This window comes from Periplaneta americana, chromosome 8 (genome assembly GCF_040183065.1).
Source record: "Periplaneta americana isolate PAMFEO1 chromosome 8, P.americana_PAMFEO1_priV1, whole genome shotgun sequence".
Taxonomy (NCBI): domain Eukaryota; kingdom Metazoa; phylum Arthropoda; class Insecta; order Blattodea; family Blattidae; genus Periplaneta; species Periplaneta americana.
In genome coordinates this window covers 8,666,833-8,694,058 of record NC_091124.1, presented here as the reverse complement: position 1 = coordinate 8,694,058, position 27,226 = coordinate 8,666,833, and the positions used below count along the sequence as shown (strand labels likewise).

At 36.1% G+C, this 27,226-nt stretch overlaps 1 protein-coding gene across 2 annotated transcripts; it reads right to left on the bottom strand.

The window, feature by feature from the left end:
• Window positions 1-1,247: 1,247 nt before the first annotated feature.
• Window positions 1,248-27,194, bottom strand: LOC138704458 (protein CIP2A homolog L). Of its 2 annotated transcripts, none has more exons than XM_069832357.1 (13): window positions 27,123-27,194; window positions 25,186-25,307; window positions 23,931-24,200; window positions 22,644-22,886; window positions 22,311-22,513; window positions 20,293-20,593; window positions 16,708-16,860; window positions 15,358-15,629; window positions 13,120-13,405; window positions 10,703-10,906; window positions 4,943-5,141; window positions 2,782-2,897; window positions 1,248-1,468 (listed from the first exon to the last, which is right to left on the bottom strand). In XM_069832357.1, the coding sequence occupies exons 1-13, from the start codon at window positions 27,187-27,189 to the stop codon at window positions 1,310-1,312; spliced, it is 2,595 nt and encodes an 864-aa protein (XP_069688458.1). In that variant the 5' UTR covers window positions 27,190-27,194; the 3' UTR covers window positions 1,248-1,309. The 2 variants fall into 2 exon arrangements, with proteins under 2 accessions (XP_069688458.1, XP_069688459.1); XM_069832358.1 differs by lacking the exon at window positions 27,123-27,194 and adding an exon at window positions 26,890-27,010.
• Between the last annotated feature and the right edge of the window lie 32 nt (window positions 27,195-27,226).

Genomic DNA, 27,226 nt, shown 5'->3' with positions numbered 1-27,226 from the left:
TTGTTTGTGTTTAGTCACCTGTCCGAAGACAGGTCTGATCCTCACAAGTGATATCAAGAAGGCACCACTTATGAGACAACTAGGCCAGGAGATAATGGGGTAGGGTGGCCAGAAGCTGTATTAAGGTTTTTTTTATTGCCCTTGGCTGACTTGTACCCACAAATTTCAGATTTAATTATAAGTTTGGCAATAAATTACACAGTTACTTAACATAACTGGAAATGGCAAAAACGTATTACGGCGAACGCCAGTAGGGGAAGTTATCCCCACCCGCGCCGCTCGGCACCTCGCTCGCATGCTCTCTCTCTCTACTATCTGTCCCGCTTCGATGGATCACTGCCTACCACTATGTAATACGCATTAGACAACTGTCCACAACCACAATGCAATACGCATTAGACAACTGTCCACAACATGTACTGACACAACACAACACAATGTAATGTGGTTTTCATTAAACAACACTCACCTGTTAACTTTGCACGTCCTCGAAGTAACACAATAGTCTTTTTTTTCCCACAGGTTGGACACTCGTAATGAGTACACGTCTTCGGTACGGATCATCACTACACGTGGTTACGTCTGTACACGAAGTTGGACACGGACACAATGAAGCCACCCCCGTAGTCAACCCCTACCAAGCTACATTCACAAGCCCACCAGTATCTACCCACGCTATTCGGTCATTGTCCCCTTCTACAATACGTTATGGCAGTTCCCTTAAACATAAATATATTCATTTTCCCTTCTACCCCCAACTCGCCTCAGTAGCCGAGAGGTCTAAAGCGTGAACAAAAAGCGTGTGTTTAGGGTTTAGGTTTAGTTACGAACTTTCACGGATCGAATCTCCCCTCCTGCGAAGTCTTAAGAAAAAAAAAAGAGAGAGAGAGAGAGATATATTCCTCTTTTGCTTCGTAGGTGTCGTTACTCTTTTTGTTCCACTTTCCTACACTAGATGTCACCCCACCCTAAACCCCTATTTCCACTCTTTCCCGCTAGGGTGTGTGGTGAGCTTGTAGGGGAAAAGTGGAAAGGAGACGTGGGCGGAGCTTTGCGTTCGCCGTATTATGTTTTTCCCCTGGAAATATTAAATATGAGAAATATGTATTTCATACTGTTCTTGGTGACAAACTTCTTGTGGAGATTTTCAGTTCGTATGGCAGTTAAAAATATATGTAATAAATTATTTTATTCTCAGTTTATAATATAAATTGTAAAGTTTATTATTCCTCTTTGTTAAAAATATATAAAAGTATAAAGTACAGTAGACGATTAAGACATATAAAAGCACACACAACATTTAGTTCGTTCACTTGTCCATTTTCTTCTTCCCTGCTGAAATCTCGTAGATCACTTCCCTCATGCGTTGCAGTTCGTTGAGCTGTAACTGTGTTGCATTCATCTCTTCTTCCTTTTCCTGTATATTCTTCTCTTGAGCTTTACACAGCATCTTATAATTATTCAGTTCCTGGAATACAAACACACGAAGGTTTAAGGAGCAATTAGTGATAAATGGACTTTATAAACTAATTAATCTACAATGTTGTTACTACATTTTGTAGGTATGTTTCTGGAAATTAACAAATCTCATTTTGATCCTACCAAAAAGTGTTTCACAATTAACTCTTATTAAACTGAAACCTGAAACACGCTTTTGCAATTATTAGAAATTTTCATACAGTGTGATATGACTAGAATTGGAGAATTTTTGCAATGTTTAGTGAAATATTATTTTCATGATATAATTGGAACAAATAATTTTGTGGGAAGAAGATTAAGAAACAAAAAACTGGTTTGTTAGTATCTAATGCACTGTATTTGATAATGAAGTCATTAATAGTTTTGCCTTCTAATATTCAGATGTAAAAATTAGTCACTTTTATGTCAGTTCAATTTCAGACTGATAAGATGATCAACTTGTCCATGAAAGATACGAAATTTTGTTTTATTAGTGTAAACTGTGTAATATTCAAAATCTATATGCAGGATCTGGATTTAATTTTGAATGGGTAACTAACTTAATTTGAGTTTTCAATCTACAGACAGGACTGTATGAATGCCAATTGTTTCCTGGTAATCTGATAAGTTTTTCATATTGAATCAGTGTTTTTTCTTCTATTGTCATTTTGATGCTGTTAATATTAGTGAGGAATCTCATAGAATCTATTGGAGTTGTTTTGATTCCACCAGTAATGAGTCTGAGAGCTTGGTTTTGAACATATTCTATGTCGTTTATGAAAGGTGAAGTAATTAAAATTTCTCCGCAGTATGTCAGCACTGGCTATATAAACATTTGTGACACCTTGGTAACAGGGGCGTATTTTGCGGGCTACCGGTGGTAGTCCAAGGAAATTACAAAAGAAAAAGTTTATAATATAACATAATGTAATAATTTTGTATTATTAGTTTTACCATAGTAATTAAAATTAAAGTAATTGTTAGATATATTTTGTGTAATAATAGGGTCAGCGGTAGCCCAAACCCTTTAACCAGTATACACCTCTGCTTGGTAATATTGTATACATGGCAACTGACCCCGTCTGTATTTGCTTCAGTGAAGATATCGCACTCACTTTGTATTATTGCACTCAAGAAATGCATGAATATACTCAGTTTATCTTTGTGATAAAAAAAAGAAAAGTAACAGACTTGTTACACATTACGTGACTGCATTATATGCAATTCCTTTGTTTGCTTATCAGTGACAGAAAGGCCAGTACTAAAAAGCATTCTATCAAAACCTGTTTGCGGACTTCTAGATATAGAAGACAAAATACTTACGCCTTCCAAAGCTTGTATTTTCTTCTGTAATTTGTCTATGTCATTTGCCTTTTCTTCTATAATTCGTTCTCTCTTCGATATTCTCTCTTCGAGTTTTGAAAGGGTTCTTGTCAAATCTGAAAAGAAAATATAAAATATCAATTCGGTATTCATACACGAATATATACTACATGACAATGCATAGTCTAGTGGTGTGTTTTGTTCTACCAAGTTTACAAAACTGATTTGTGGTGAGTCTTCGCAGTGGGATATTTCCATATTATATGCCATCTTTCATGCACAATAATCATCATCTATGATAGCGAGTAAAGAGAGACTACAGATCATGACTGAGGTACAGCAGTGCATAAAAAGATTACCTGGCTAGAATATTTCTAAGTTGAAGTAAACATTGCGTATTCAGTATCAAAAGTGCCTGTTCACAACATTAAATTTTCAGAATTGTACAAGCAAACGACGGTGCTGGTTATTTTGACTACTTTTTGTCCATATTTTCGGGGTTTTCTTACACAAATTGCAATGTGATGCCTTTCAGGTCACCGAGTCCTGCATTTTAAATATCCGCCATCTGGATTTCTGCATTGAATAACTTTATAACTGAAGCCAATATAGTTCACACATACTCATTCAAACATTATTGGGTGTATTTATTTATTCATTCCGTCAATATTAGACGTATTGAACAACACATCCAAGATCATGCCTCTCTATGTACTTTATAACCATTTTTATTTTTGTAATCGTTCAACTCATACTATTCGGTTAGAATGTAAGCTTTCAGCATCATTTTTAGAGCATCTAATCACATTAAAATATATTCTTGTTCAAAGTCACGTTCTCAGGGGTTAAATAAATGAGGGGCATCGTGATAAAAACACGACTTGCAGCAAATGAGAGCAGTAGCATGATGCAGTGCACCTCAAGAGCAGAAATCCGCTTCAAAATAATTTACGATTGCAAGAGGACTTATCGTGTTTCGAAATGATGCTCCTCAAATATTTCAGTAACACTTATGTGCCACTATTATGACAAAAGTCAAATATAATTGAGTACAGTAACTTTTTGACCAAAAATACTTATGAAAATATCTACTCTCACGCCAAATACAATGAAATAAAAGAATGGGAAGGTGGCTAGACCACAGAATAAAAGTCGGGAAAAATATGTTGTTGTTTTCTAATGCCAGGCATTTGACAATGAAGTCATTTGACCTCTTGCACTCCAATATTTTTCAAAGATATTATCATGACCAGCCACTGAAGCACAGATTTTGAGATGTTCCGAATCCATTTCTTGGTTTGAGTTGCACAATGGACAGTTAGGGGACTGATATATTCCAAGTCGGGAAAAATATAAAACACATCTTTGCATGGTTAGAGACATTACAACAACAATTAAGTAGTTGTTACTGGTCAAAATGACTGGTGGCAGTCCTTTGGAGTAAAAACATTTGTAACTTTCTTCACATTCGTGTTAAAGAGTTTTGATTTTCTTCAGGGAAGTTTAATACAAAAATAAAAGACTGAATAATTTCAACGTGGGCACTCTTTTTGACCACCATACATAAGTGTTCTGCCCCAGGGAAGGTCTTTCACTGCAAACCCAGCATTCTCCAAACTTTCCTATTTTCTGTCTTTCTGTTAGTCTCCACATAAGATCCGTATATGTCTTAATGTTGTCTATCATCTGATATCTTCTTCCCTTTACCATTCCTTCCACTGCATTCTTCATTAGGTACATGTTTACAGTTTTTCCTAGATAAATGTGGTTGCTTTCCACACGCCACTCTCTCTTTCGCATCTTGAACGATCCCAGAGGTCCCAATGTGGAGGTGAGGAGAGTGGATTTGACTAATTAGGCCCTCCAGACTTCACCAAAATTCACCGCAAGAGTTAAAAATAATTTCTATCAGGGTTTTGAACCGATGAGAGACTGGGAAATCCAAATTAGTCTTTGTCCATCATGGTACATGGAAAATGTTGAAAGATTACTGGCAAAACTTGTTTAATAATAGAAACAGTTTAGTGTATCTTTGTTCAGAATGAAAAAGTCTCTATTGCTTGAATCCCAATGGGAGACAATCAGTTTTGTAAGTTTATTAACATAACAACAACAAATTTACACATCAATTTCTCACAACAGTTTATCAGCGATATCTCACCTGAGTTTGTGGACAATTGGTCTCTATTCTTCTGCTCCAGTAACATGATCTGAGTGTGCAGGTCTTCAATCTGCTTATTCAGTCCATCCAGTTCTTGTCTCGCTAGGGACAAACTGTCTTCTTTTGCAGCAACATTTCTTTTCAACTCCTCTATCATGGTGTTTAACTCATTTATCAGTCTCTGTTTTACTTTCATTTCCTATAGAGAACATAGAAAAGTCACTCTATTAGTAATAATTTTTATATCGGTTTTCAAGCAATGAATCCAATGACATTCACTTTTCACTTCTGTGGCCATTATGACATGAACTAACATGATTAAAGACAGCCATGGACGATAATAAGCGAATGAAGAGTTTTATTATCTCAATACAGAAATATTCCTCGACATTATTAGGAAAAGATGTTTAATTACATCTGAAAATTAGGAATATATTTTATTATTATTACAAATTGCCTCTCAATGGAGATGCTCATAAATCACAGTATACTGACATATGATTTACAAATATAAATACAGAATAAAATAAGAAATTTATATACTGTATATGTATACTAAAATCTAATTAAAATATATGTTAAGAGTGTAAAGGATTATTTAAAATTTGACATGATTTTTTCAAAACTATTTTGACAATGTCATCTATTAAAGATTTAGGTAAACCAAATTGTTTGCTAAATGTATTAAAGAATTCTGGAATAACACCACACACCCCGATAAAAACACCAATCATGTCTTACTTACTTACTGGCTTTTAAGCAACCCGGAGGTTCATTGCCGCCCTCACATAAGCCCACCATTGGTCCCTATCCTGAGCAAGATTAATCCAGTCTCTACCATCATATCCCACCTCCCTCAAATCCATTTTAATATTATTTTGCCATCTACGTCTCGGCCTCCCCAAAGGTCTTTTCCCCTCTGGCCTCCCAACTATATGCATTTCTGGATTCGCCCATACGTGCTACATGCCCTGCCCATCTCAAATGTCTGGATTTAAAGTTCCTAATTATGTCAGGTGAAGAATACAATGCGTGCAGTTCTGTGTTGTGTAACTTTCTCCATTCTCCTGTAACTTCATCCCTTTTAACCCCAAATATTTTCCTAAGAACTTTATTCTCAAAAACCCTCAATCTCTGTTCCTCTCTCAGAGTCTTCTGAACCGAATAATAACAGGCTTTTCCCATATTTATTCTCCGTTTAATTTCCTCCCGAGTGTCATTTACATTTGTTACTGTTGCTCCAAGATATTTGAATATTTCCACCTCTTCGAAGTATAAATCTCCAATTTTTATAGTTCCATTTCGTACAATATTCTGATCACGAGACATAATCATATACTTAGTCTTTTCGGGATTTACTTCCAACCCTATCTCTTTACTTGCTTCAAGTAGAATTTTCAGCGTTTTCCCTAATCGTTTGTGGATTTTCTCCTAACATATTCACGTCATCTGCATAGACAAGAAGTTGATGTAACCCGTTCAATTCCAAACCCTCTGTGTTATCCTGTACTTTCCTAATGGCATATTCTAGAGCGAAGTTAAAAAGTAAAGGTGATAGTGCATCTCCCTGCTTTAGCCCGCAGTGAATTGGAAAAGCATCAGATAGAAACTGGCCTATACGGACTCTGCTGTAAGTTTCACTAAGACACATTGTAATTAATCGAACTAGTTTCTTGGGAATACCAAATTCAATAAGAATATTATATAAAACTTCTCTCTTTACCCAATCATACCTTTTTGAAAATTATGAATAACTGATGTACTGTACCCTTATACTCCCATTTTTTCTCCAATATCTGTCAAATCTTATTGTTAGGTTTTGTAACAAGCTGTTTTTTACGGTGATGGGATGTCTATGTGTTTAAAATGGTATTTTTCTTTAAAATACTCAATAGTTGTTTCATAAATGTCTTTCTTTTCATATCTAATTGCAGGATCTATTATGAAGCCATGTTTGGTGGTCTTTGAATACGCCAATATGTCTATGTGTCTAGAAGAGCCATTTGTTGCTATAGAACTTACTTCCTATTCCACCTCCCAGAATTCCTTTTTAATGCTGTAGCAATTAACGACTTCACTTTATGATGTCGAGCATTACGCAGTAACAGTCCATGATCACCAAGCAGCGCATTTCTGTTTCCAAATGTACAGCGGATCGAGTAGTTTCTTCTGGTACATCTATTATGTCACGTGGATGCATAAGCAGGGTAGAATTGCAAGCAGGTATGCATGGAGTCATTGAATAACAATGATGTAATGTATTATAAATACGTCATATGATGTAGAAATAAACAAATTTTATGTAATGTTCGTAAAAGATTTGCATTTCATAACCTCAGAATATGTTTTCGATCTCTGCAACGAGATAGATTTTAATACATGAATTATTTGTATATATTGTGTAAATAGTAACATACGTTACAAGAGCGGTATGTTGACGTTTTCATGTTCGAGGAAAAGATTGAAAAAGCGAAACGTAGTTGAGCTTTTTTAATTTCCTAGAACATGAAAACAAACATACCACTCGTGTATCGTACATTATTTTGTGCGAAGATTGTTTATTACATACCTGAAGGACGCATTTCTAATTAGTTGCAATGAAATCTCCATGTTGGTTTCTGTTTAATGACGGCAACTTCAGAAAACCAAAATATCTTTCTTCAACATTGTTGCTATAAAATGTTTTCTGTGTTTACTATACTCCTGCAGGCCGTGATATACGTCTGTCTTCCCCCCCCCCCCCCCCCCGTCTATAAATGCGAACTTAAAACAAACGGTAAGGTTATGTAATGATTTATTTTTCATTCTAATATTTTAACAATATTGTCTATATAATACATTGCAGTAATAACATCGGCATCTGGAATCTTGTTGATTTTTTCACGGCTTCCTTAATGTTACTTGTATCAGGAATGCAATAAGTTTCGTGGAGTAGTACTTTACTTAATTTTTGCAAATATTTAAAAACAATAATTAACATTGCAATTTAGGTGAAATTGCAGTGGTAAGTTTCCAATTTATAATTATTACTATGTTAAACGTCTCTAAAAATAATATGTTAAAAGCCTAAAGCAGTAAAATGAATGTCGCACTTAAGCTGTAAGAAGAGGGAAATTGTTATATGTGTTACGTTGGGAATACTGAATATGGTATTTCACACTTACCGCGTATTGGTTCTGTGCGGAAAACAAGAAAATACGCACGATCTCGCACAAATGTAATTATTGCTACTTTGTATATTGATTTTTGTTATTATTATTTTGTCCCTGTAATGTCATGTGACTTAGGAAGAACATTTTCTTAGCTAAAACAAATTTTTACTGGCAATTATAGCAAAAGATACGAATTTCATAATCTCAGAATATATGTTTTTGTTCACCGTAACGGAGTTGATTTCATTGAATGAATTAATTGTATATAATTATATATAAGGTATTTACAGTTCATGTGTATCATGTTAATGTTATGTTTTATTTAACGACGCTCGCAACTGCAGAGGTTATATCAGCGTCGCGAGATGTGCCGGAATTTTGTCCCGCAGGAGTTCTTTTACATGCCAGTAAATCTACTGACATGAGCCTGTCGCATTTAAGCACACTTAAATACCATCGACCTGGCCCGGGATCGAACCCGCAACCTTGGGCATAGAAGGCCAGCGCTATACCAACTCGCCAACCAGGTCGACCTGTATCATGTTCTATAATATATACTGTAGATACTAGTTCAGTATTATTCTGTCATATGTAGCACTAATATTTTGTACAGAGCTAGTTTCGCAGTGTTAGTGTGTTTATATGGTTAAAAAGTAGCTGGATAGACCATTTCAATTTAGTAGCAATCCCACTTACAGTTGCCATGCTCCATTATTATTATTATTATTATTATGTATCGAACTAGGTTATATCTTTCGTAGCATCCTGACATAAGCATTTAGGGTCAGAGTTTGAACCCTAAACCTCCAGGATGTACTAACTGATATCTTTCCTAACTTGTTTGGGAACGAAAATGTGCTGCCTGATGATCACAGTAGCCTTGGACGTGTGCAAGAATTTCATTCTCCGGGCATCCATATCTGCACCGGGTCCATCCAAAGACCTACCAAGAACTGTCCTTACAGCTGCAATGTTTACATTCATCTTCAAAGAAGATAACAGTTCCGAAGTAGATAACCCAGATTTATTGGCGACCCATTTATCTTCTGGAACCTCACTATATAAAGCGACACCTTTACCCTTGCAAGGTAACTTGCTCCATGATTCGTATTCTGTATGATGTAGTTCTCTAAGCTTCATTGTTACCAATCTCCGAATTTCTGAAGGACAAGTCAGATCAAGTTGTTTGCAGGATGACTGAAGTTCAGCTTCTAGAGATCGCACAGTGTTCACATAGGGATTGTCACAAATCAAATTAATTACATTACAGTTCTGAAGAAATGCTTCCCAGGACACTCTTACAAGGCCCAAGCCACGAAATTTCTTTGCCGCATATAACATGCTGTTAGGTACATCAGATGGTAAAAGAAGCATTTCCCTAAGAGAGCTACGTATTAATTTGTATCTTCTAAATATTTCATTGGAAGTTTATGAACAGGTGCTATTTGCAAAGTGTGTATAAATTCCAGTGGCGGCTGGTGGTTTGACAATATGGTGGTGCACAATGGATATGGAAGAGGAGTTAAACATACTTTACTTTAAAGTTTAAAACCATGTATACCTGAGGGCGTATACATATAAAGCTAATTTATATGCAATTAATAAGTAAAATGACTAAATACAAGCATACCTATTTATACAGAAAGCCCAAAAGTGGAAGAGATCATGGGCGGAGCTCTCTATATTGCGATTTACCCTCATGAAAAACATTTGAGCACAGAATCGTTGTCAGAATTCTACCAAGTACCAAGTGCAACATTTTCGTAGGCTGTCGGGAGATAGCAGCACTTATTGTCAGAACGACAACTCTTACAACTTTAAAGCAAAATACAAGCTCCTTTATGTATCATGCCGTTTGTGTGCATGTAGATTGAGAAAGTGATATGCGAAATATGCGACTGTTCGTTGCACAAGCCGAATGAATACATTTTTCATGCTTATTACTTCGGACAAATGTCTAGTTGAAACAGATACTTTCCCAGTGAATTTAGTTTCTTCTGCACTGACGTTGGTGTCCATGTCAGGGAGTGCGACAAGCCATTCTCAATGAAGAAAGCAGTAGACCCCGCCTCTAACCCCCTGTCCCTGCACTAGCCGAACATCTCTATAAACTACCTTCCCTAGGTTTTCAACATCTTTGCAAACCAAGAGGCTCGGAGGCTCCTGCAGACGTACAAAACAAGACGCCAGCTGCAGATAGTCAAGAATGAAAATTGTAAAATAAAATTATATTTTTAATAGTAACAAAGCCGGGAGATTAGGAACATTACTGGGGAGTGTACAAACCTGCAACCCCCTTGAGAAGCCGCCACTGATAAATTCTAAAGCACCTTGTAGAAGAGTTGAAATCACAAAGTGTTACATAATTGCATTGTATTATAAATTGTTTAGACCAGGGATGTAAATGAGAAATCGTGTGTGACGTATTATCCCCCTCCTTACTACCTACTGAACTGATGTGACGCTGAGAGAGGTGTTGTTTACGCCAAAGCCACGTGATCCTCCCTCAATTCCATTGCGTGCACTTAAATCGGTAGGAGGAGGTAATGAGGGGAAATCACTCTGTGATTCCTATTTTTACATCTCTGGTTTAGACCTACGTACTTACAGATAGGTGTTTTTTATGTTCATCTTCTGCTGAAATTCGAGCTGCTTCTAGCTTACAAATGGAAGCATTTTTCTCTTGCTGAAGGCCTTCTACACATTGCTGATTATGGTACAATAATTGGTGCAATTTGCTAGCTTCTGCACTCATCTGTGTCAGACGATGATGTAAATGAGTTGAATGGTTATTTGCTGCCTCCAGACTTGCCTGCAAGTTCCAAATAAAACAAAATAAATATAAAATACCGCGTTTTATAAAACCTCTAATATCCTCGTCTTTATTAGGTTATTCTATTTTTGCACTCTTTACTTTTATGCACTTTAGTAGCCTCAAATAATTATAAATATAACGAATACAAGTCATAAATTAGCTAGGTACATAATATGATCTTAAAAGGTAAGATATACATGAAAGTGCGTCTGGCCGCGAAACCAGGTGGCCCGGGTTCGATTCCCGGTCGGGGAAAGTTACCTGATTGAGGTTTTTTCCGGGGTTTTTCCTCAACCCAAATGTGAGCAAATGCTGAACCCCGAATTCATATCATCGGCATTATCACCTTCATCTCATTCAGACGCTAAATAACCTAAGATGTTTATAAAGCGTCGTAAAATAACTTACTATTGAGTATACATGAAAGCATTGTATTATATTATTTGAAAATTAATTTTAATTTAGGCGAGACTAATACATTGAGAACATCCAAAATTTGTTTGGTCAGTGCTTTTAGTTTCTTGTGCAGGATTCAATTAATGTTTTCAAATGCTTAATGTGATTTTTTGTCAAGTGTTACTGTACTACTAAAGTGCAAATATTTATGTCTGAATTAAGAAATCAGTTCAAAATAGTATTAAATGAATACCATGCTTTTTAGTACGAACATAAAGATTTCATGCAAAGCACTGTCTTCGAATTTCAGCAGATAAAAGCTAAAAATGCTTAATTCTGCAACATTGAGAACTATATTTCCGTTCTAGATAACACCGTATTTATGTCCACTGGATGAACAGAATAACATATAGCCGAAACATGGTCACTAGAACAGCTATATACTAGGGCCATTTCATAAATAATGCACAGGTTGGTAGAACTGGCAAGTTTATGATGCAATGCCAATGAAAATTACGTCGGTTGCAGTTGAAGGCTTGAGGAAGAAGCACATGTGTTCGTTTCGTCCATAGCAGACCATGTATGATAAGTGTAAGTAATCACTTAGTGATTAAGGACGGCGCTCATTCTGTCAGATCCCGGCCACTTAGTCACTCGCAATGAGTGCACCTCTGCACATAGTGTGTTGGACATTGTGCCACTGTCACATATGCTGTTAGGAGAAAATCCACAAAGGATTAGAGAAAACACGGGAATTTTACTGGAAGCAAGTAAAGAGATAGGTTTGGAAGTAAATCCCGAAAAGACAAAGTATATGATTATGTCTCGTGACGAGAATATTGTACGAAATGGAAATATAAAAATTGGAAATTTATCTTTTGAAGAGGTGGAGAAGTTCAAATATCTGGGAGCAACAGTAACAAATATAAATGATACTCGGGAGGAAATTAAACACAGAATAAATATGGGAAATGCCTGTTATTATTCGGTTGAGAAGTTTTTATCATCCAGTCTGCTGTCAAAAAATCTTAAAGTTAGAATTTATAAAACAGTTATATTACCGGTTGTTCTGTATGGTTGTGAAACTTGGACTCTCACTTTGAGAGAGGAACATAGGTTAAGGGTGTTTGAGAATAAGGTGCTTAGGAAGATATTTGGGGCTAAGAGGGATGAAGTTACAGGAGAATGGAGAAAGTTACACAACACAGAACTGCACGCATTGTATTCTTCACCTGACATAATTAGGAATATTAAATCCAGACGTTTGAGATGGGCAGGGTATGTAGCACGTTTGGGCGAATCCAGAAATGCATATAGAGTGTTAGTTGGGAGGCCAGAGGGAAAAAGACCTTTAGGGAGGCCGAGACATAGATGGGAAGATAATATTAAAATAGATTTGAGGGAGGTGGAATATGATAGAGAATGGATTAATTTTGCTCAGGATAGGGACCAATGGCGGGCTTATGTGAGGGCGGCAATGAACCTCCGGGTTCCTTAAAAGTAAGTAAGTAAGTAAGTCACATATTCTGTGACACAGTACAGTACTTGAAGGTAGACCACCAAAGTGAAACAGAGATAGAACTTAAACTGAGAGGGATTCAATCCAGCATTGGGGCTGGGATTCGGTGTGGCTTAGTGGATAAGTGCCTCAGCACGTAGAGCTGAAAACCTGGGTTCGAGTCCCGGTGCCGGAGAGAATTTTTCTCCATTCTACCCATCCTTTATCATACGGTAATGCAGAATTCCTGCACGGAAATATCATATGTACTTCGGCACACCATAGTAATATAATCTGATTGAAATAACTTACTTACTTGCAGGGCTCTTTCCGAATGTGCCATAGCTGCAATCTTGTATTCATACAGTTCCATAACTGCCGATGTGGAGATGTTTCGAATCTCATTGCGCTCTAAGGCATCTTCCATTTTGGCTATGAAGTGATCCAGTCTGCCTTCCTGAGCAAGACTGAACAATGGTGTCATGTTGTGTTGGACTCCAGAGCCATTTTCAATCCCCATTGTTATTTTCCCTATGCCTGAATTACTTTCCACAAGTACCAATGGTTCGAGATCGCACAGTGATTTCGCTAGTATCGCCACACTGAAAATTCAAAACATAACCTTTGAGGAAAAATGTTGTTTCTTGTGGTTCAGTGATTGTAGTGTTTGCCTCGATCCAAACCAGGTTCAAACCAGGGAGATTTCTGATGAAAAAATTCCGTAGTTCAGTTCCTCCAGATATCAAGTACATAAATGTGAAGGGGGGGGGGGGGATATATGTCCTTAATTTGTGGTAAATGAACGAAACATGTGATTAGTGATTAAGTCCCAGATACCTGGGTTTAAAACTATTTTATTTCTTTACTGTTAATCTCGAAATTTTAATCCTCTTGTACATATCAAGATATAGTTATGATCTTCACTGTAAGGAGTGTATAAAGTACACCTGCAAAACGTATAAATCATTGTGCATGCAAGCATGTCAGTTATGCATCACATAATCGGTACACACTACGAGTAAGCAAAACTTTAACTTGGCAGCCTCAACTACATGTGGAGAGATGGGTTACGTATTTTATTACTAAAATCACAATATTGTATACATGTAATAATGGTACTAGGTATTACTTATATATAAATAGCACTCCAGAGGAAATTAAAAAAAAAAAATCCTTGGCGCTACAGCCTATGGAGGGCCAAGACCGACCAGCCGGCTGCTGGCCTCACGTCCACATGCCGAAGCAGAGGTGGACGATCATCGAACCAGAATGGAGGTATTGTGTGGCTGACACGATGATCCCCCCAGCCGTTATAGATAGTTTGCAAAACCGGATTTTTGCTACCTATCGTAGCTCCTCAAGTGCATCACGATGCTGGGTGGGCACCAGTCCCATACACTGGCCGAAATTTCATGAGAAAATTTCTTCTCCCATAAGGACTTGAACCAGCGTGCATTCCGTAACACGATCCTAGGCGGGATGCCTTAGACCACGACACCATGGTGCGGAATGGGAGGAAATTAAACACAGAATAAATATGGGAAATGCCTGCTATTATTCAGTTGAGCAGCTTTTATCATCCAGTCTGCTGTCAAAAAATCTGAAAGTTAGAATTTATAAAACAGTTATATTACCGGTTGTTCTTTATGATTGTGAAACTTGGACTCTCACTCTGAGACAGGAACAGAAGCTGAGAGTGTTCGAGAGAATAAGGTGCTTAGGAAAATATTTGGGGCTAAGAGGGATGAAGTTGCAGGAGAATGGAGAAAGTTACACAATACAGAACTGCACGCATTGTATTCTTCACCTGCCATAATTAGGAACATTAAATCCAGACATTTGACATGGGCGGGACATGTAGCACATATGGGCGAATCCAGAAATGCAAATAGAGTGTTACTTGGGAGGTCAGAGGGAAAAAGACCTTGGGGAGGCTGATAATAATGATCAATCAATCTTCTTAATGTATCCAGCTGTTTGCTGACAACATAAAATCCACTATAGTCCAATGTAGTCTATCTGATAATAATAATAAAATGAATTTGAGGGATGTGGGATATGATGCTAGGGACTCGATTAATCTTGTTCAGGATAGGGACTGAAAGTGGCATTGAACCTCCAGATTCTTTAAAAGCCATTTGTAAGTAAGTAACTATTGCTTCCACAGAGAAGATCAAAGGGTCCAATTTTTTAAGGTGGTGGTGGTTGTTTTTGTTCATGAGTGGTCGCACAGGCCTGTAGCTGCTCTTGATGCCGAGATATTACTGAAAGACCACTCAGCACAGTTAATTTTATGTGCAACTTTTGTGTCTCATGCCCCTAGCAACGGAAGGTGGCGTCATTGCGCGTGGTCACACAAGTTACATTGATCCATTGATTACTAACATCAGCATTCGGCTGATAGTGCTGTTACAGTAAGCATTCGAAATTATGTCAATTTTTGTTTCAGCATAGATCCCAACCCACAGTGCAGGGAAAGATGTACTTTACGTCAAAAGACTGTAATTTCAAGTATATCTGAAACAGGCTCTATGCTCACCCTATACACACATACCTTTCAGCTGGAAAACCAACGGTGCCAGTAAGTGTTAGGACTCTGCGCTTGATGTCCTCTTTTCCAGTGAACAATGCTACAGCAAGTATCATATGCACTTGCTTATACTGCAGGATACTCGAGTATAACGAGAGCCACTGTCCATCATGAGAAGCCAGATCAGACATGAAATCGAGTGCATGAACATAAAGGTCTGTCACCTCTCCTTGAAACATATTGTCTCCATCACGAGGCTCCGCTGACAGCAGTGGTTGAAATATACGTTTTATTATCTGCAACATATTATATTATTGATATCACATGACAGATATTAGAAGATTAGGAAACACTGATCTTAAATTATAGTGGATTCCAAGCCATTGCAATATACAGCAGAAGCCTGATATAACACGACCTGAAATACCGCAGATTCGAATATAACGCGGTAAAAATCATGTTCTCTCTCCATCCCTTCAACATATTTTGTTCGTGGTACACATAACAATGTTACAGATTACTGTTCAGCAGGGGCGATTTCTCAGGGCATGCTATGCTTGCTGCGCAAGCCCAATATTTTCGTAGAATGTGTATTTCTCAAAATGGGATTACATACGTTAAAATTTATTTTGATTTTTGGAATATCGTATAGGCGTAATACCATCCGCAGGTTGCACACCGCAAGTATCGCAACGCTTACTCGTTTCTCGGAGCTATAGGAAAGACGTAGAAACAGCGAGAATATGATGCGCGCGCAAGTGTCTTCCTCCTTAGTCCGTCCTAGGCGCACATGCTTCTGTTATGTGTTGTTTGAAGCTCTGATCCGAGAGCTACACCAACGACTATTTAACGTTACACAGAGCAGTATTGACAGCGGGAATGTGCTGTGCAATGTAATTGTATGAGCGGAATGCATGTCTTAGCTGCTGCATGTATTATTAATTCTTAAACATTAATTTGAAGAAATGAGTTCGGAATTGTGTGTTATTGAAACCTTATTATTAAATCCATTTTCCCGAAGGACTATTCAAGAGAAGACAGACATTATAGAGAATATGTGTGCTCGTTCAGTGCAGCTCAATACAACAATGTGCATTGGTTGGCAGGGTCGAAAAAACTAAATAAACTGTTTTGTTGGCCATGTTTGTTATATTATATCGAACTTCTACATCTGATAAGCGAATATGATCCATGACTCATAATGTTTTCATAATTATAAAATAAATTATTTATGTGGGTCTGATTATTTTTATTAATTATGAATTATTATATCCTCCCATCTTCCCCTATGAATAGAAGAGCAAGCCTAACTTTCGTGACTAGCATGCGCCCCTGCTGTCCAGCAATTACCACAAAAGACAATGAATAACATACCTGATGTTTTATATTCTGAAGTATCCTTTGTCTCAGTGAATGTGCTTTGCACATCTCTTGTAGTAACTGAAGCAATGCAGTAATTCTAATACGGACTTCAGAGTTGGTAGGAAAATTTTCATCACCCTCTAATTCTAGGAGTAGAAGCAAATTCTGGAAATTTAATTTATAATTGGTTAAAGCAGTTTTAGTGAGAGTGTAGTCCACTAAGATTCTGACAGCAAGCAATGACAGTTTCTATGTGACACAGTGGAGACATCAGGTGCACACAGCACTGCTTTGTTTAGGAATATTAACAGCGTTACAACTTCCTAGTGCTGACGTTCAAGGGAAACATTGCCACATACAAACCTCATATGCTTGCTTTCGTGCTTTATTTCCCAATAATATAATAAAACAAATTTCAGTAATCTAAATCTAATACTGAGGATGTTGCACTACAGTGCTCTTCACCATAACTAAGAAAGCAAATTAACTCGACCTCGGGCTTAGTTAGTAGAATGACTGAGGTAATGGTGATAGATTGCTAGAGTGACCATACATACCATTATTTTCCTATGTCCCAGCTGTCCCATCATTTTAGAAAAATGATCACTTTTGTCCTGTTTTTTTATAAAAACTTTTTAAATACGCTTAAATATTGGTCAATCATAACCAAAAAATCAATATTGCTTTAGCTGATGGATTGGTGCACATTTTTTAATGGATAAAAAATGCCTACATTTTCAAGATTTTTAAAAATGTAATAGAGTTTATTCTCTCTCTGCCAGGAAGTACAGCAGAGGTCAAATAACTTTATTGTCAAACGCCTGGCATTAGAAAACAACAACATATTATGAAAATTATATGGTCGAAGGAGAAATTGTGATCAAGTACTGAAGCAATGAGAGCTACATTATAATGCTTTTCGCGAGACTTAATTCATATGTCTCATCTTCTTCATGGATATAATATTTTCTCTGGGTGCATGTAATATTTAACTTACCATAACTAACAGTGACTGAGTCTTAACATTACAACTAGGCAACATTGCTGAAGTGTGAATGGCTCGTGTTGTTCTGAGTGGCTTAAAAGCCGTGGTCTCTGTGAACTAAGTCATATGAAAAGGAGTACAATTAATTGTAAGACAAAATTGTGACATGGAGTATGATAGGTTTCATGACAAGGTACTGAAAGACCGAAATTTGATACGTAAAGTAAGATCATAAGAAAAATACTCATGGTATGATCGTGGTGAAATGCAGATCCCTCTCTCTACAACAAGCTAAAGTTGTTGCGTATGTTTTGCCAAGATTAACTATTGTGAGTTCAACTTAAAATAATGAATCCTACAATGTATTTAATTATAAAATACCGATGAAATGGAATTTGATCAATATTTATATTTAATTAAATTGAATTCTTTGATCCTGTTTGATGTAGAAGCATTTTATCAGACAAAACATCACTAATTATGTACTGTAAAGTGGGGTGACTTTGAACGCCGAGGTGACTTTGAACAGTAATTTAGCGCCTTTCTAAATTAAATGCTGTACCCTATTGCGAAAAAACTGAACTAGTTTATTGACAACTTAAACATTTTTATCGCAATTGGGTACAGCATTTAATTTAGAAAGGTGCTAAATTACTGTTCAAAGTCACCTCGGCGTTCAAAGTCACCCCGCTTTACGGTACTTGTTTTTTTAAGAACATTACTCATGCTTTTCCATCTCGTTTTTGTCTCAAGAAATTATGGTCAGTCTATAGATTGCAAATCTATAAAGGAGAAATGTTCTCTCTACTAGGCTTTGTATTCATATGTATAAGGTTCTTCAGAAAATTACAATTGAAACTAATTTCATATTAAAATTCCAATAAATAATAATAATAATAATAAATTTATTTATTCTGGTGGTGTTAAGGCCATCAGGTCTTCTCTGTCACGGTATCAGATATATGTATATAGTGAAAAAACAAATTAATAACTCTCATTCAAACAAAACAAGAACGTTTACAATGACAGTAACACAAAACAAAAAAGATCCACAAAAACATTAAAAATTTCAAATCTGTATATTATTAAATAAAGCTTAAGGTCTATATTAATATTATTAATCTAAATAACTAAATGAGAAAGGGCAATGAATAATGTGTACAAGAAATACAGTAATAAATGATTATATAAAGGCTGTAATCGACACATCAGTAACGTATTAATAATAAGTTTCTTTAGACAAAAAGTGTGTTTCTAACTTAATTTTGAATTTCGGTAGCGTCCAGCAATCCCTGATGACACTAGGTAGAGAATTCCGAAGATGAGGTATGATACTGTATAGGAGGATGAGTATAATGACGTTTTGTGATGAGGGATAGAAAGAAATGCTCGATTCTGATTCCGTACTGTTGTGAGAAACTGTAAACGTGCTGCTAGGTAAGTAGGAGTAGAGGTATGCAAGAATTTAAATAGCAGTATCAGTGAATGCATGATTCTTCGTTTCTTCAGGCGAAGCCATGATAGAAGCTCAAGGGATGGTATTATAGTGAGGGTCACATAAGAACAGTTCCTAAACAGCAAATATTGCCGTCTTGTCAGTGTTGCCAACTGTTACCAGATACCACATGATCCTACGTACTAAATGACTTATTTACTTACCGTACTTTATGTTATTCTAAATAATTCAATAATTTATAACATATTTTCGTAGGCAAACTATATGAGAAAGGGATCAACTTGTCAAGTATTTTGTCTGGCAATACGAAATTCATTGGTTTGACTAAACAATTGACTCGCGAGACCTAACCTAAAAATGTATTTTGTTTGACCACATGAAATTATTTGTACTAACTCCGAAAACTTACCCGACTATAGTCTTGAATTATAACCACAATGCAACACACAAAATAACTATTATGTATTAATATCAATACTGATATTAATTAATTATTAGTATGTTCAAATTTCACTAGCTTCCAGTAACCGCCTCAGAATTCTAGTACAATTTTAATTTCATGGAACTCCAGTACCGATAAATATTGTCGACATTTGTCTCAGCTGCCAACATACCAGTTACAAAATCACTACCATTTGTAGTATTTATCAGTATAGAAATTCGAAACGAAGTTGGCAAAAGAAAATTCAACCTGCAAATTAGAAAATCACCACAATCCACTAGCATATGTAGTAATGGTGGAAAAGTGGTTAGGTTTCACCCTTAGGGTATGAAGTAAGCTGACCCGGACTATACATGATTAAATTTGCGCGTATTGCAGATGAATCTTACACACATATTATGAACAAGCTCCAGTCTCTCAGCTAGGTTATGGGTTACATTTGTCAGCAAGGAATCGAAATGGGGCATCACAAGTGTCTGAATAAGAATCCAATAATAAATATAAATGTAATCCTGGTGAGTTTTACCAGTGATTTATCATATCATTTCTTTTTTATTATTACATACAGTCATTCGGTCAAGTGAGAAATCAAGAGGATGCACTTACAACAAAATTAAGCTCACCTAAATTACTGGATATACTGAAAATACTGTCTTCATTCGAAGTGACTGTTGGAGCTCATTTATCTGGCAAAATAAACCAATATGAACTTACGGAGAGACCCTGCTCCAACTGCGACATTACATTCTGCTGCACTTCCCCAATACCAGCATCTCCACCACCATGTCTTACGTCCACGACTACTGAACAAATCAGAGAGAGGGACTGTTTGCAAGACACCTCTGAGCGGATCCACTGTACTGCAAGTGACACCAGTTGAGGATAGAGTCTGCCAAGACCTGCCACCTTCAGAGTGACGAGAGAATGCAGGAATTCAAACAGCATCCCCACACACTCAGGATCTGCATTATCATTACCCAAGAGCAGTAACAGCTGTTCTGTATCTCTTGGAAAGCTGCAACAAGAATACAACAACGTAACACAAGAAGGCATAGAAATGTCAGTTATAAAAAGTAACACCTGTTGTTAAAAATAAAACATTTATATCTTGTTAACTAATGCTGAGTTCTTGGCAGTAAAGCCATTAAAAAACTTCTCACACACAGTGGGTTTAGAGGAAGGCTGGACATCGCTGAAGATGATTCTTCTAATCACTAGATTGCGTACCAATATGCCTGAGTTAAATCCCAAATCTCTCTGCAGTGCATGTTACTGTTGATAGTGATTCATTTGTCGGACAAGGATATTAAGACTGGCGGCTCCCTTGGTGCTGTCTGACAGGAGTAGGCTAAGTGTTAGCACCAGATTTCTCTTTCTCCCTTCCTCATCACCTTCACCCATTCCCTACACTACACTTATACGAGCATTTACACATATATTCATCGTAGTACACGACATAACTCTCCACAGATACACATCATGCATAACATGGCCTACCAAAGTGGTGTGCAACTTGAAAATGGGTCATAGTCCTGCCATTTGTCTGGAATATGCGGAATCTGAATCGAGCAAGTAAAGTGGGTAGACATTAGATACATACATACATACATACACTTGTATCGTAAATAACTATTGTATTTAGTGAACAATAAATTATTCTTTTATATACGTCTTTTGAATAATAGTCCAAGAAAATAAACTTTAGAAGGTACTGTAAGTTCATTGGCAATACAATTAAAGATCTGAACCACTGTCAATCATCTTAATACATCCAGCAGATCCTGATAAGATAGGCTCCTCTGTAGTCCACTGTAGCTTCCAGATAGTTTTTTTTTTCTGGCAAATGAGTAAATTGATCAGCATCTAATGAGGACATTAACAAAATTTGTCTAATGGTATTGAGAGATTCATTATCCATTTTACACAATCACTTGTATAATAATATGTGATTTTTTTTTTACTTCATTTCATTACTCTTCAATGTATTTTCATCTCATGTTTCTCCGAAATCAAATTGTACTTTATTTTTAAATTTATCATTGTTCTGTATTCTCTCCGCAATCATATTGTATTTTTAATTTAACCTCTGCTTTGTATTCTGGATCCTAGTGGTCAGCCGTAGATTTCGGCCAGATGTCCCAAATTGTGGAATTTGTGTGTGTGTGTAAATGCCTGTCACCAGTAACCAACCAGAAATGAGGTGTGGTAAATATGTGTTGCAGAGCTAATTTTTGTGTGACTGGTATTAATGACTTTAATTTGCTTCGTTTAACATTGCTTTATGGATGTGCAGTGTAAAATAATATGTTTGAGATCTTCAAATTACACCATAGACAAATACAGCTATCAGGTCCATGTCGTATATTTACAGCACATAAAGTAACCCTGTTCTTGAATAACAGAGTAAGTTCTAAGCAAAATTGAAGGATTCTTTTTTGCCTATCTCAAAATTGAACTCTGCTAGTTATAACCTTCATGTTTCATCTTATTACTGCGGGTAATTAAATTTATCTTTCAGCTTACCCTGCTTTAGAAATGGAATTCTTCACACTATCAGATTAGCATAGTCCACTAACGTTTTAATAAAATTTTGAGGTGTCAGCAAACAACCAGTATTGCCTTAATTCTCTCTGCAATTTTTTTTTAAAGAACTTAAATTTATGCATACTACCAACAATAATTGTACCAGTTTAAAAGATAGAATATTTGTGAAAGAATGTTTTTAATTTTACCTGTTGTAAGTGAGCACAACATCTCTGAAATGAGGATTTGTCTGCACATCTTTGAAAAAGTCCACCATATGTTTGAGTAGGAATACATCACTGGCCTTGAATGCATCACCTACTGTTGAAAATGTGACATTCACAAAGTTGAGGATGTCGGTATCAGCAATTTCCCCTGAAAATTGTTCCAGGATGATGAGCAGTTTGCAAACCTGAAAGAAAAAAAAAGTTATAGAGAAGTAATGTCATATAGACTGTATGTATAAAATACAATATGAGTAATTCCAACATTTTTAATAAGAAAATCTACAATTTATGTTTATATTCTAGAAAAGTAAATACCTGAACTCTTGTGCTGATGTTATCATTCTGCAGTTTGAGAATCGTGCGCAGAAACTGCTTGCTGTCCACAGAACGCATCAGTGTGTAAACAGCTGGTAGATTCTTGTAGCACAGATTCACCAAAACTCCGAGTGAGAGGGTTTTTACATCTTTGTCTTCACTCACAATCCATGACGTTAATGTGGAGATAAGGTAAGGTAAGTGAGCTTCTTGCCAAGCAATCTTCACTCCGTACGTCAATTCCTATTATGGAGCATATAATGCAAAACATAAATTAAACTACAGTAAAACCTGTGTAAGTTGACCACCTTTCATTTCGGTCAAACTTAGTCACATACAGAGGTGGTCATTTTACAGAGTTTTTCCAATGACCTTCGAGGATGAAATAAGCATGTCTACCTTATGAATAGAAATTAGGAGGAAAAAACAGAATAACACATTTAAGATTTAATTTTAGTTTGTTAGAAAAAAAAAATATGGCATGTCATAAACATTCGAATTATAACAGAATAGCACATATGTCCACAATCACGTTGGATGTGTATGTGTGTCATTTTTTTTTTTACTTGGTTATTTAACGACGCTGTATCAACTACAAGGTTATAGTTATTTATACTGGCAGAGTTAAGGCTATACGGTCTTTTCTTTCACTCCACCAGGTCACAAAATACAAAAGCAGTAAAATTTAACAAAAAGTGAAAAGAAAATACTAATGTATTACAAAATAATAACAAAATTTATACTATACAAAATGAAAATAACACCATAATAGAAAAAAATAAAATACAAATCTTGGAATATAACAACTCAGTTACTACAAATAGTTAAGAGGGAAAACATAAGGAAGAATACAACAAATGGACTGTAATAAAATAATAAAAAACGAAAATTAAATAAAAGCCATAATAAAAAAGTTTATGATAATAAATTCATCTGGTGATCAAGGGAATGTAGGTTGGTGAAAAAAGGAAAATAAATATGATATAATTTACAAAACTGTCACAGAGAAAAGGGCTTATAACTGAAGGGAATCTGAATTGAATAAGTGCAATTTCAGTTTATTTTTGAAACTTGATAATGTCCAACAGTCCCTGACATGCTGTGGTAGAGAGTTCCAGAGATGCATAAATATAGACATATATACTTGTATGTACAAGTGACAAACATAGCAACTGGCAACAGCCGGACAGTCAATAATACAAGTACTGGTATCAAAGCAGCAGTAAGACAACACTCAGCAGCTCTGTCTCCTGAAAATGATAACCCTAAAGTGAACGCATATTTTACCTGTAAGAGTTGTAAGACTCGGATCCTTTTTTCCTGTGTAAGATTGGTACCAAGGAGTTTAGTAAGGATCGGTGCAAATTTGTAGGTGTGTATAAGAGCATGTCGAGCAGCTGGATTATGACAAGCATGTTGCAGAACTCGAATGGCACACCATACAAGTACCGACTGGGATTCCAAACAAGACATCAGCTCATGCAGACTCACGTAAAATTCAGCAGCAACACTACTGCCAGGATCGAACAAACTCATGTCTGAAGTGACTCCCAGAATCTGGAATTCAAAGGGAACACACTATCAGTGAAAACAGAACAGTACTCACAATATTCAATTATCTTACTTCATCTTTCAGATGATTATACAGGCTGCTTAAAAACACATGTATCACCCATTTTTCTCGGAAACTACGAAACTGGGTGTTCAAGAAAAAAAAAGAATTGAATTTTCAAATGGTATCTTTGATTAGGAACAACTTTTACTGAAACTTTTTTTTGTAGCTTTCACTCCTCATTCTATGTATGCAGACTGACAATGTGTTGTACCATCTGCTTGGTGATATTCCTCTCGCTGTAAGGATAACAATGTGGCTTCAACAAGAAGACTGTCCAGCTCACTTTTCACTCATTTCTCTACAACTTGCTGACCAACTTGTTATTCCTCAGACAGTGAATTGGATGAGGAGGACCGATAGCTTGGCCACACTGATCTCCTGACTTGTCTTAAAATTACTTATTTTTGTGGACGAGAGTTAAAAAAAAATCGTCTATGATGTGCGTCCTACGACAAGATAAACAAGAAAGAAAGAATTAGAGCAGCCTGTGGGTCTCTCAGCAGTGCTGATGTCCTCTGAGCAACCCAGGATGTAAGGAAAGGATTACAGAGTTGTTTAGCACAGAGTCATGGATATTTTGAGCACTAATGAAGATTTGTCCCAGAAAGTGGAATTTTTTTTCGCAAATACTCCGTGTCATGTAGTTTTCGAGAAAAAGGAGTGACACAGGTGCTTTGAAGCACCCTGTATAAATTCAATCACTTTTTTTATTTCTTATTCTGGCCATTCTATTTTTAATATTTCTTTATGTAAATAAAGGTATAAAAGATTAAGTGAAAGAAAGAAAAAGAAATGGAGAAAGAAAAATTATTGAGAAAAAAGGAAGGGAAAGAACATTTAGTGTAACATAATATGATTGCGATATAATTATTTATTACCGGTACATGTACTTTCACTCAAAAAGTAGCTGTACACTGAATTTACAACCTGCAAATGTCGTTGTAATGAACTTGATGTCTTTTCAGTGCGATGTTTTGAGTACTCCATTGCACTACTTATGAAGGCTTTCATATGTTGATATTTCTCCATGTTTGTGTATAAACGCCAATCTGAAATGAAATAAAAGAAAAACTGATATTCTTACGCAAAGGAAACTGAAATTTGCACAAACATTGGCATGAAAAAAAAACACACGCACGCACATACACACACACACACTCACTCACTCACTCACTCTCTCTCTCTCTTTCACTTCTCTCATACACACACACACACACTCACTCACTCACACACACACACACACACACACAGTGCCTTCAATACATTTGATGATATCAATTTTTTTTTGATTCTACAGAATTTTCTGTTGTGGCTAGAGCGAATTTTTCTCAGTTATTAATAAATAATAACAACTACAGAGAATTCTATAGAATAAAAAAATAAATAAATAAAATAATGTCATCACATAGATTATCGTTTAACAGTACATAACTGTTGGTTCCTGCCTCCCAAGTCACTCATATTACTGCGCTCCTGTATGATAACATAATACAGTAATATGTCGAATATGGAATAGGCCGAAAAAGGGACAAACCAAAGGAGAAGAGTTGGATCCGGTGCTGTGGATTGAACCTCGGCGAAGCTCAGTGGTAGAGCACACAGTGCGTAGAACTGAGAGTCCTGGTTTCGATATCCAGCACCAGAGCGAATTATTCTCTGTTTTTAATGGACTTCAATACAACTAACAATATTTAAAACCATTTGTAGAATTTGAGGTGATACACGTATGATTTTCTTACTTTCTGGCGCAAGGAAAAGTACAATTTTTTAATCCACACGAAATACTCTTTATCGCTAATTTTTTACTTTTTTTTTCACGTCTTATTTCAGGCCTAAAAATGCCATGCATGTAATGCCTCGAATTCTGCAATTTTATGTAGGTAATTCATATTACAACCTATTTAAATTTTAAAGGATAATTAATAGCTGATGAGAAGATGAGAAATAATAATGGAACAACACTAGTGGATTAAAAATCTGACGTAACAAGGGAAAACCTACTTTATTCAAATTTTGTTCATTCCTTGCACGACGTACCGTACTGTACACAACAAATAGTGTACGGAATTTGATTACATTTTCTGCAGTTCGGTAATAGCTCAGTGGTTATAGCAAAGAACTACACATCCAGAGGTCCTAGGATCGAATCTCACGGACTCTTGAGTTTTAAATTTTACAAGTGAAAAAGTATAATGTGGGCGTAACACAAAGCAAGAGAATTTAAGAGAAATGAAAATAATAAATAAATTTAATGAGACAAGAGTAGCAGGAAGAAAAACCTTTTCTATGTATGTGTGTGCTGTAATTAAGGTGTGATAGACAAATTTTTAGATTTTCGGGAGGGAGACGCTTAGGTGTTGTAAATAACTTTGTGGACCCCACATTATGTACTTTGAGGGGATGGGCGTACGAAACTAGACACGTTGAAGAATACTATCAAATAATTAGATTGCATAATTAATACATTTATCATATATATTTTATTATTAAATAGTAGGCCTATAATTGTTCGTTGAAAAGTCACAGGTTAGTTGGTGTGAAGTACAAACTACGTTACACACTTACACATCCTCCAGCTTATTCCTGCTCAGATTTAATAAAATACGTATAAATAACACTCATTTAACCTACCGATGCTGGTTAAAGAAACAAGAGATGGCTTTTAACTACTTAATATAGAGAAATTATTCAAATGTCCTGTCAAATGTAAAGAATAAAATTATAAAACATAAGCACTAAATATGAGAATGTAGGATAATAAAATTTTAAACTATTTTAAGAAACTTCTCACATATAATCTAAATAAATATGTCAGTATATGACAATTTTCATTTAATACGCAGTAGCTATTGAAAAATTCTTACTTTCCCTTGTTACAAAAATTTCTATAATTTCCTTTACACAGCCTTCGAATTTTGGCTCCTTCTTCATGAACCAACTCGTCATACCATAACACAGAACAGAAATT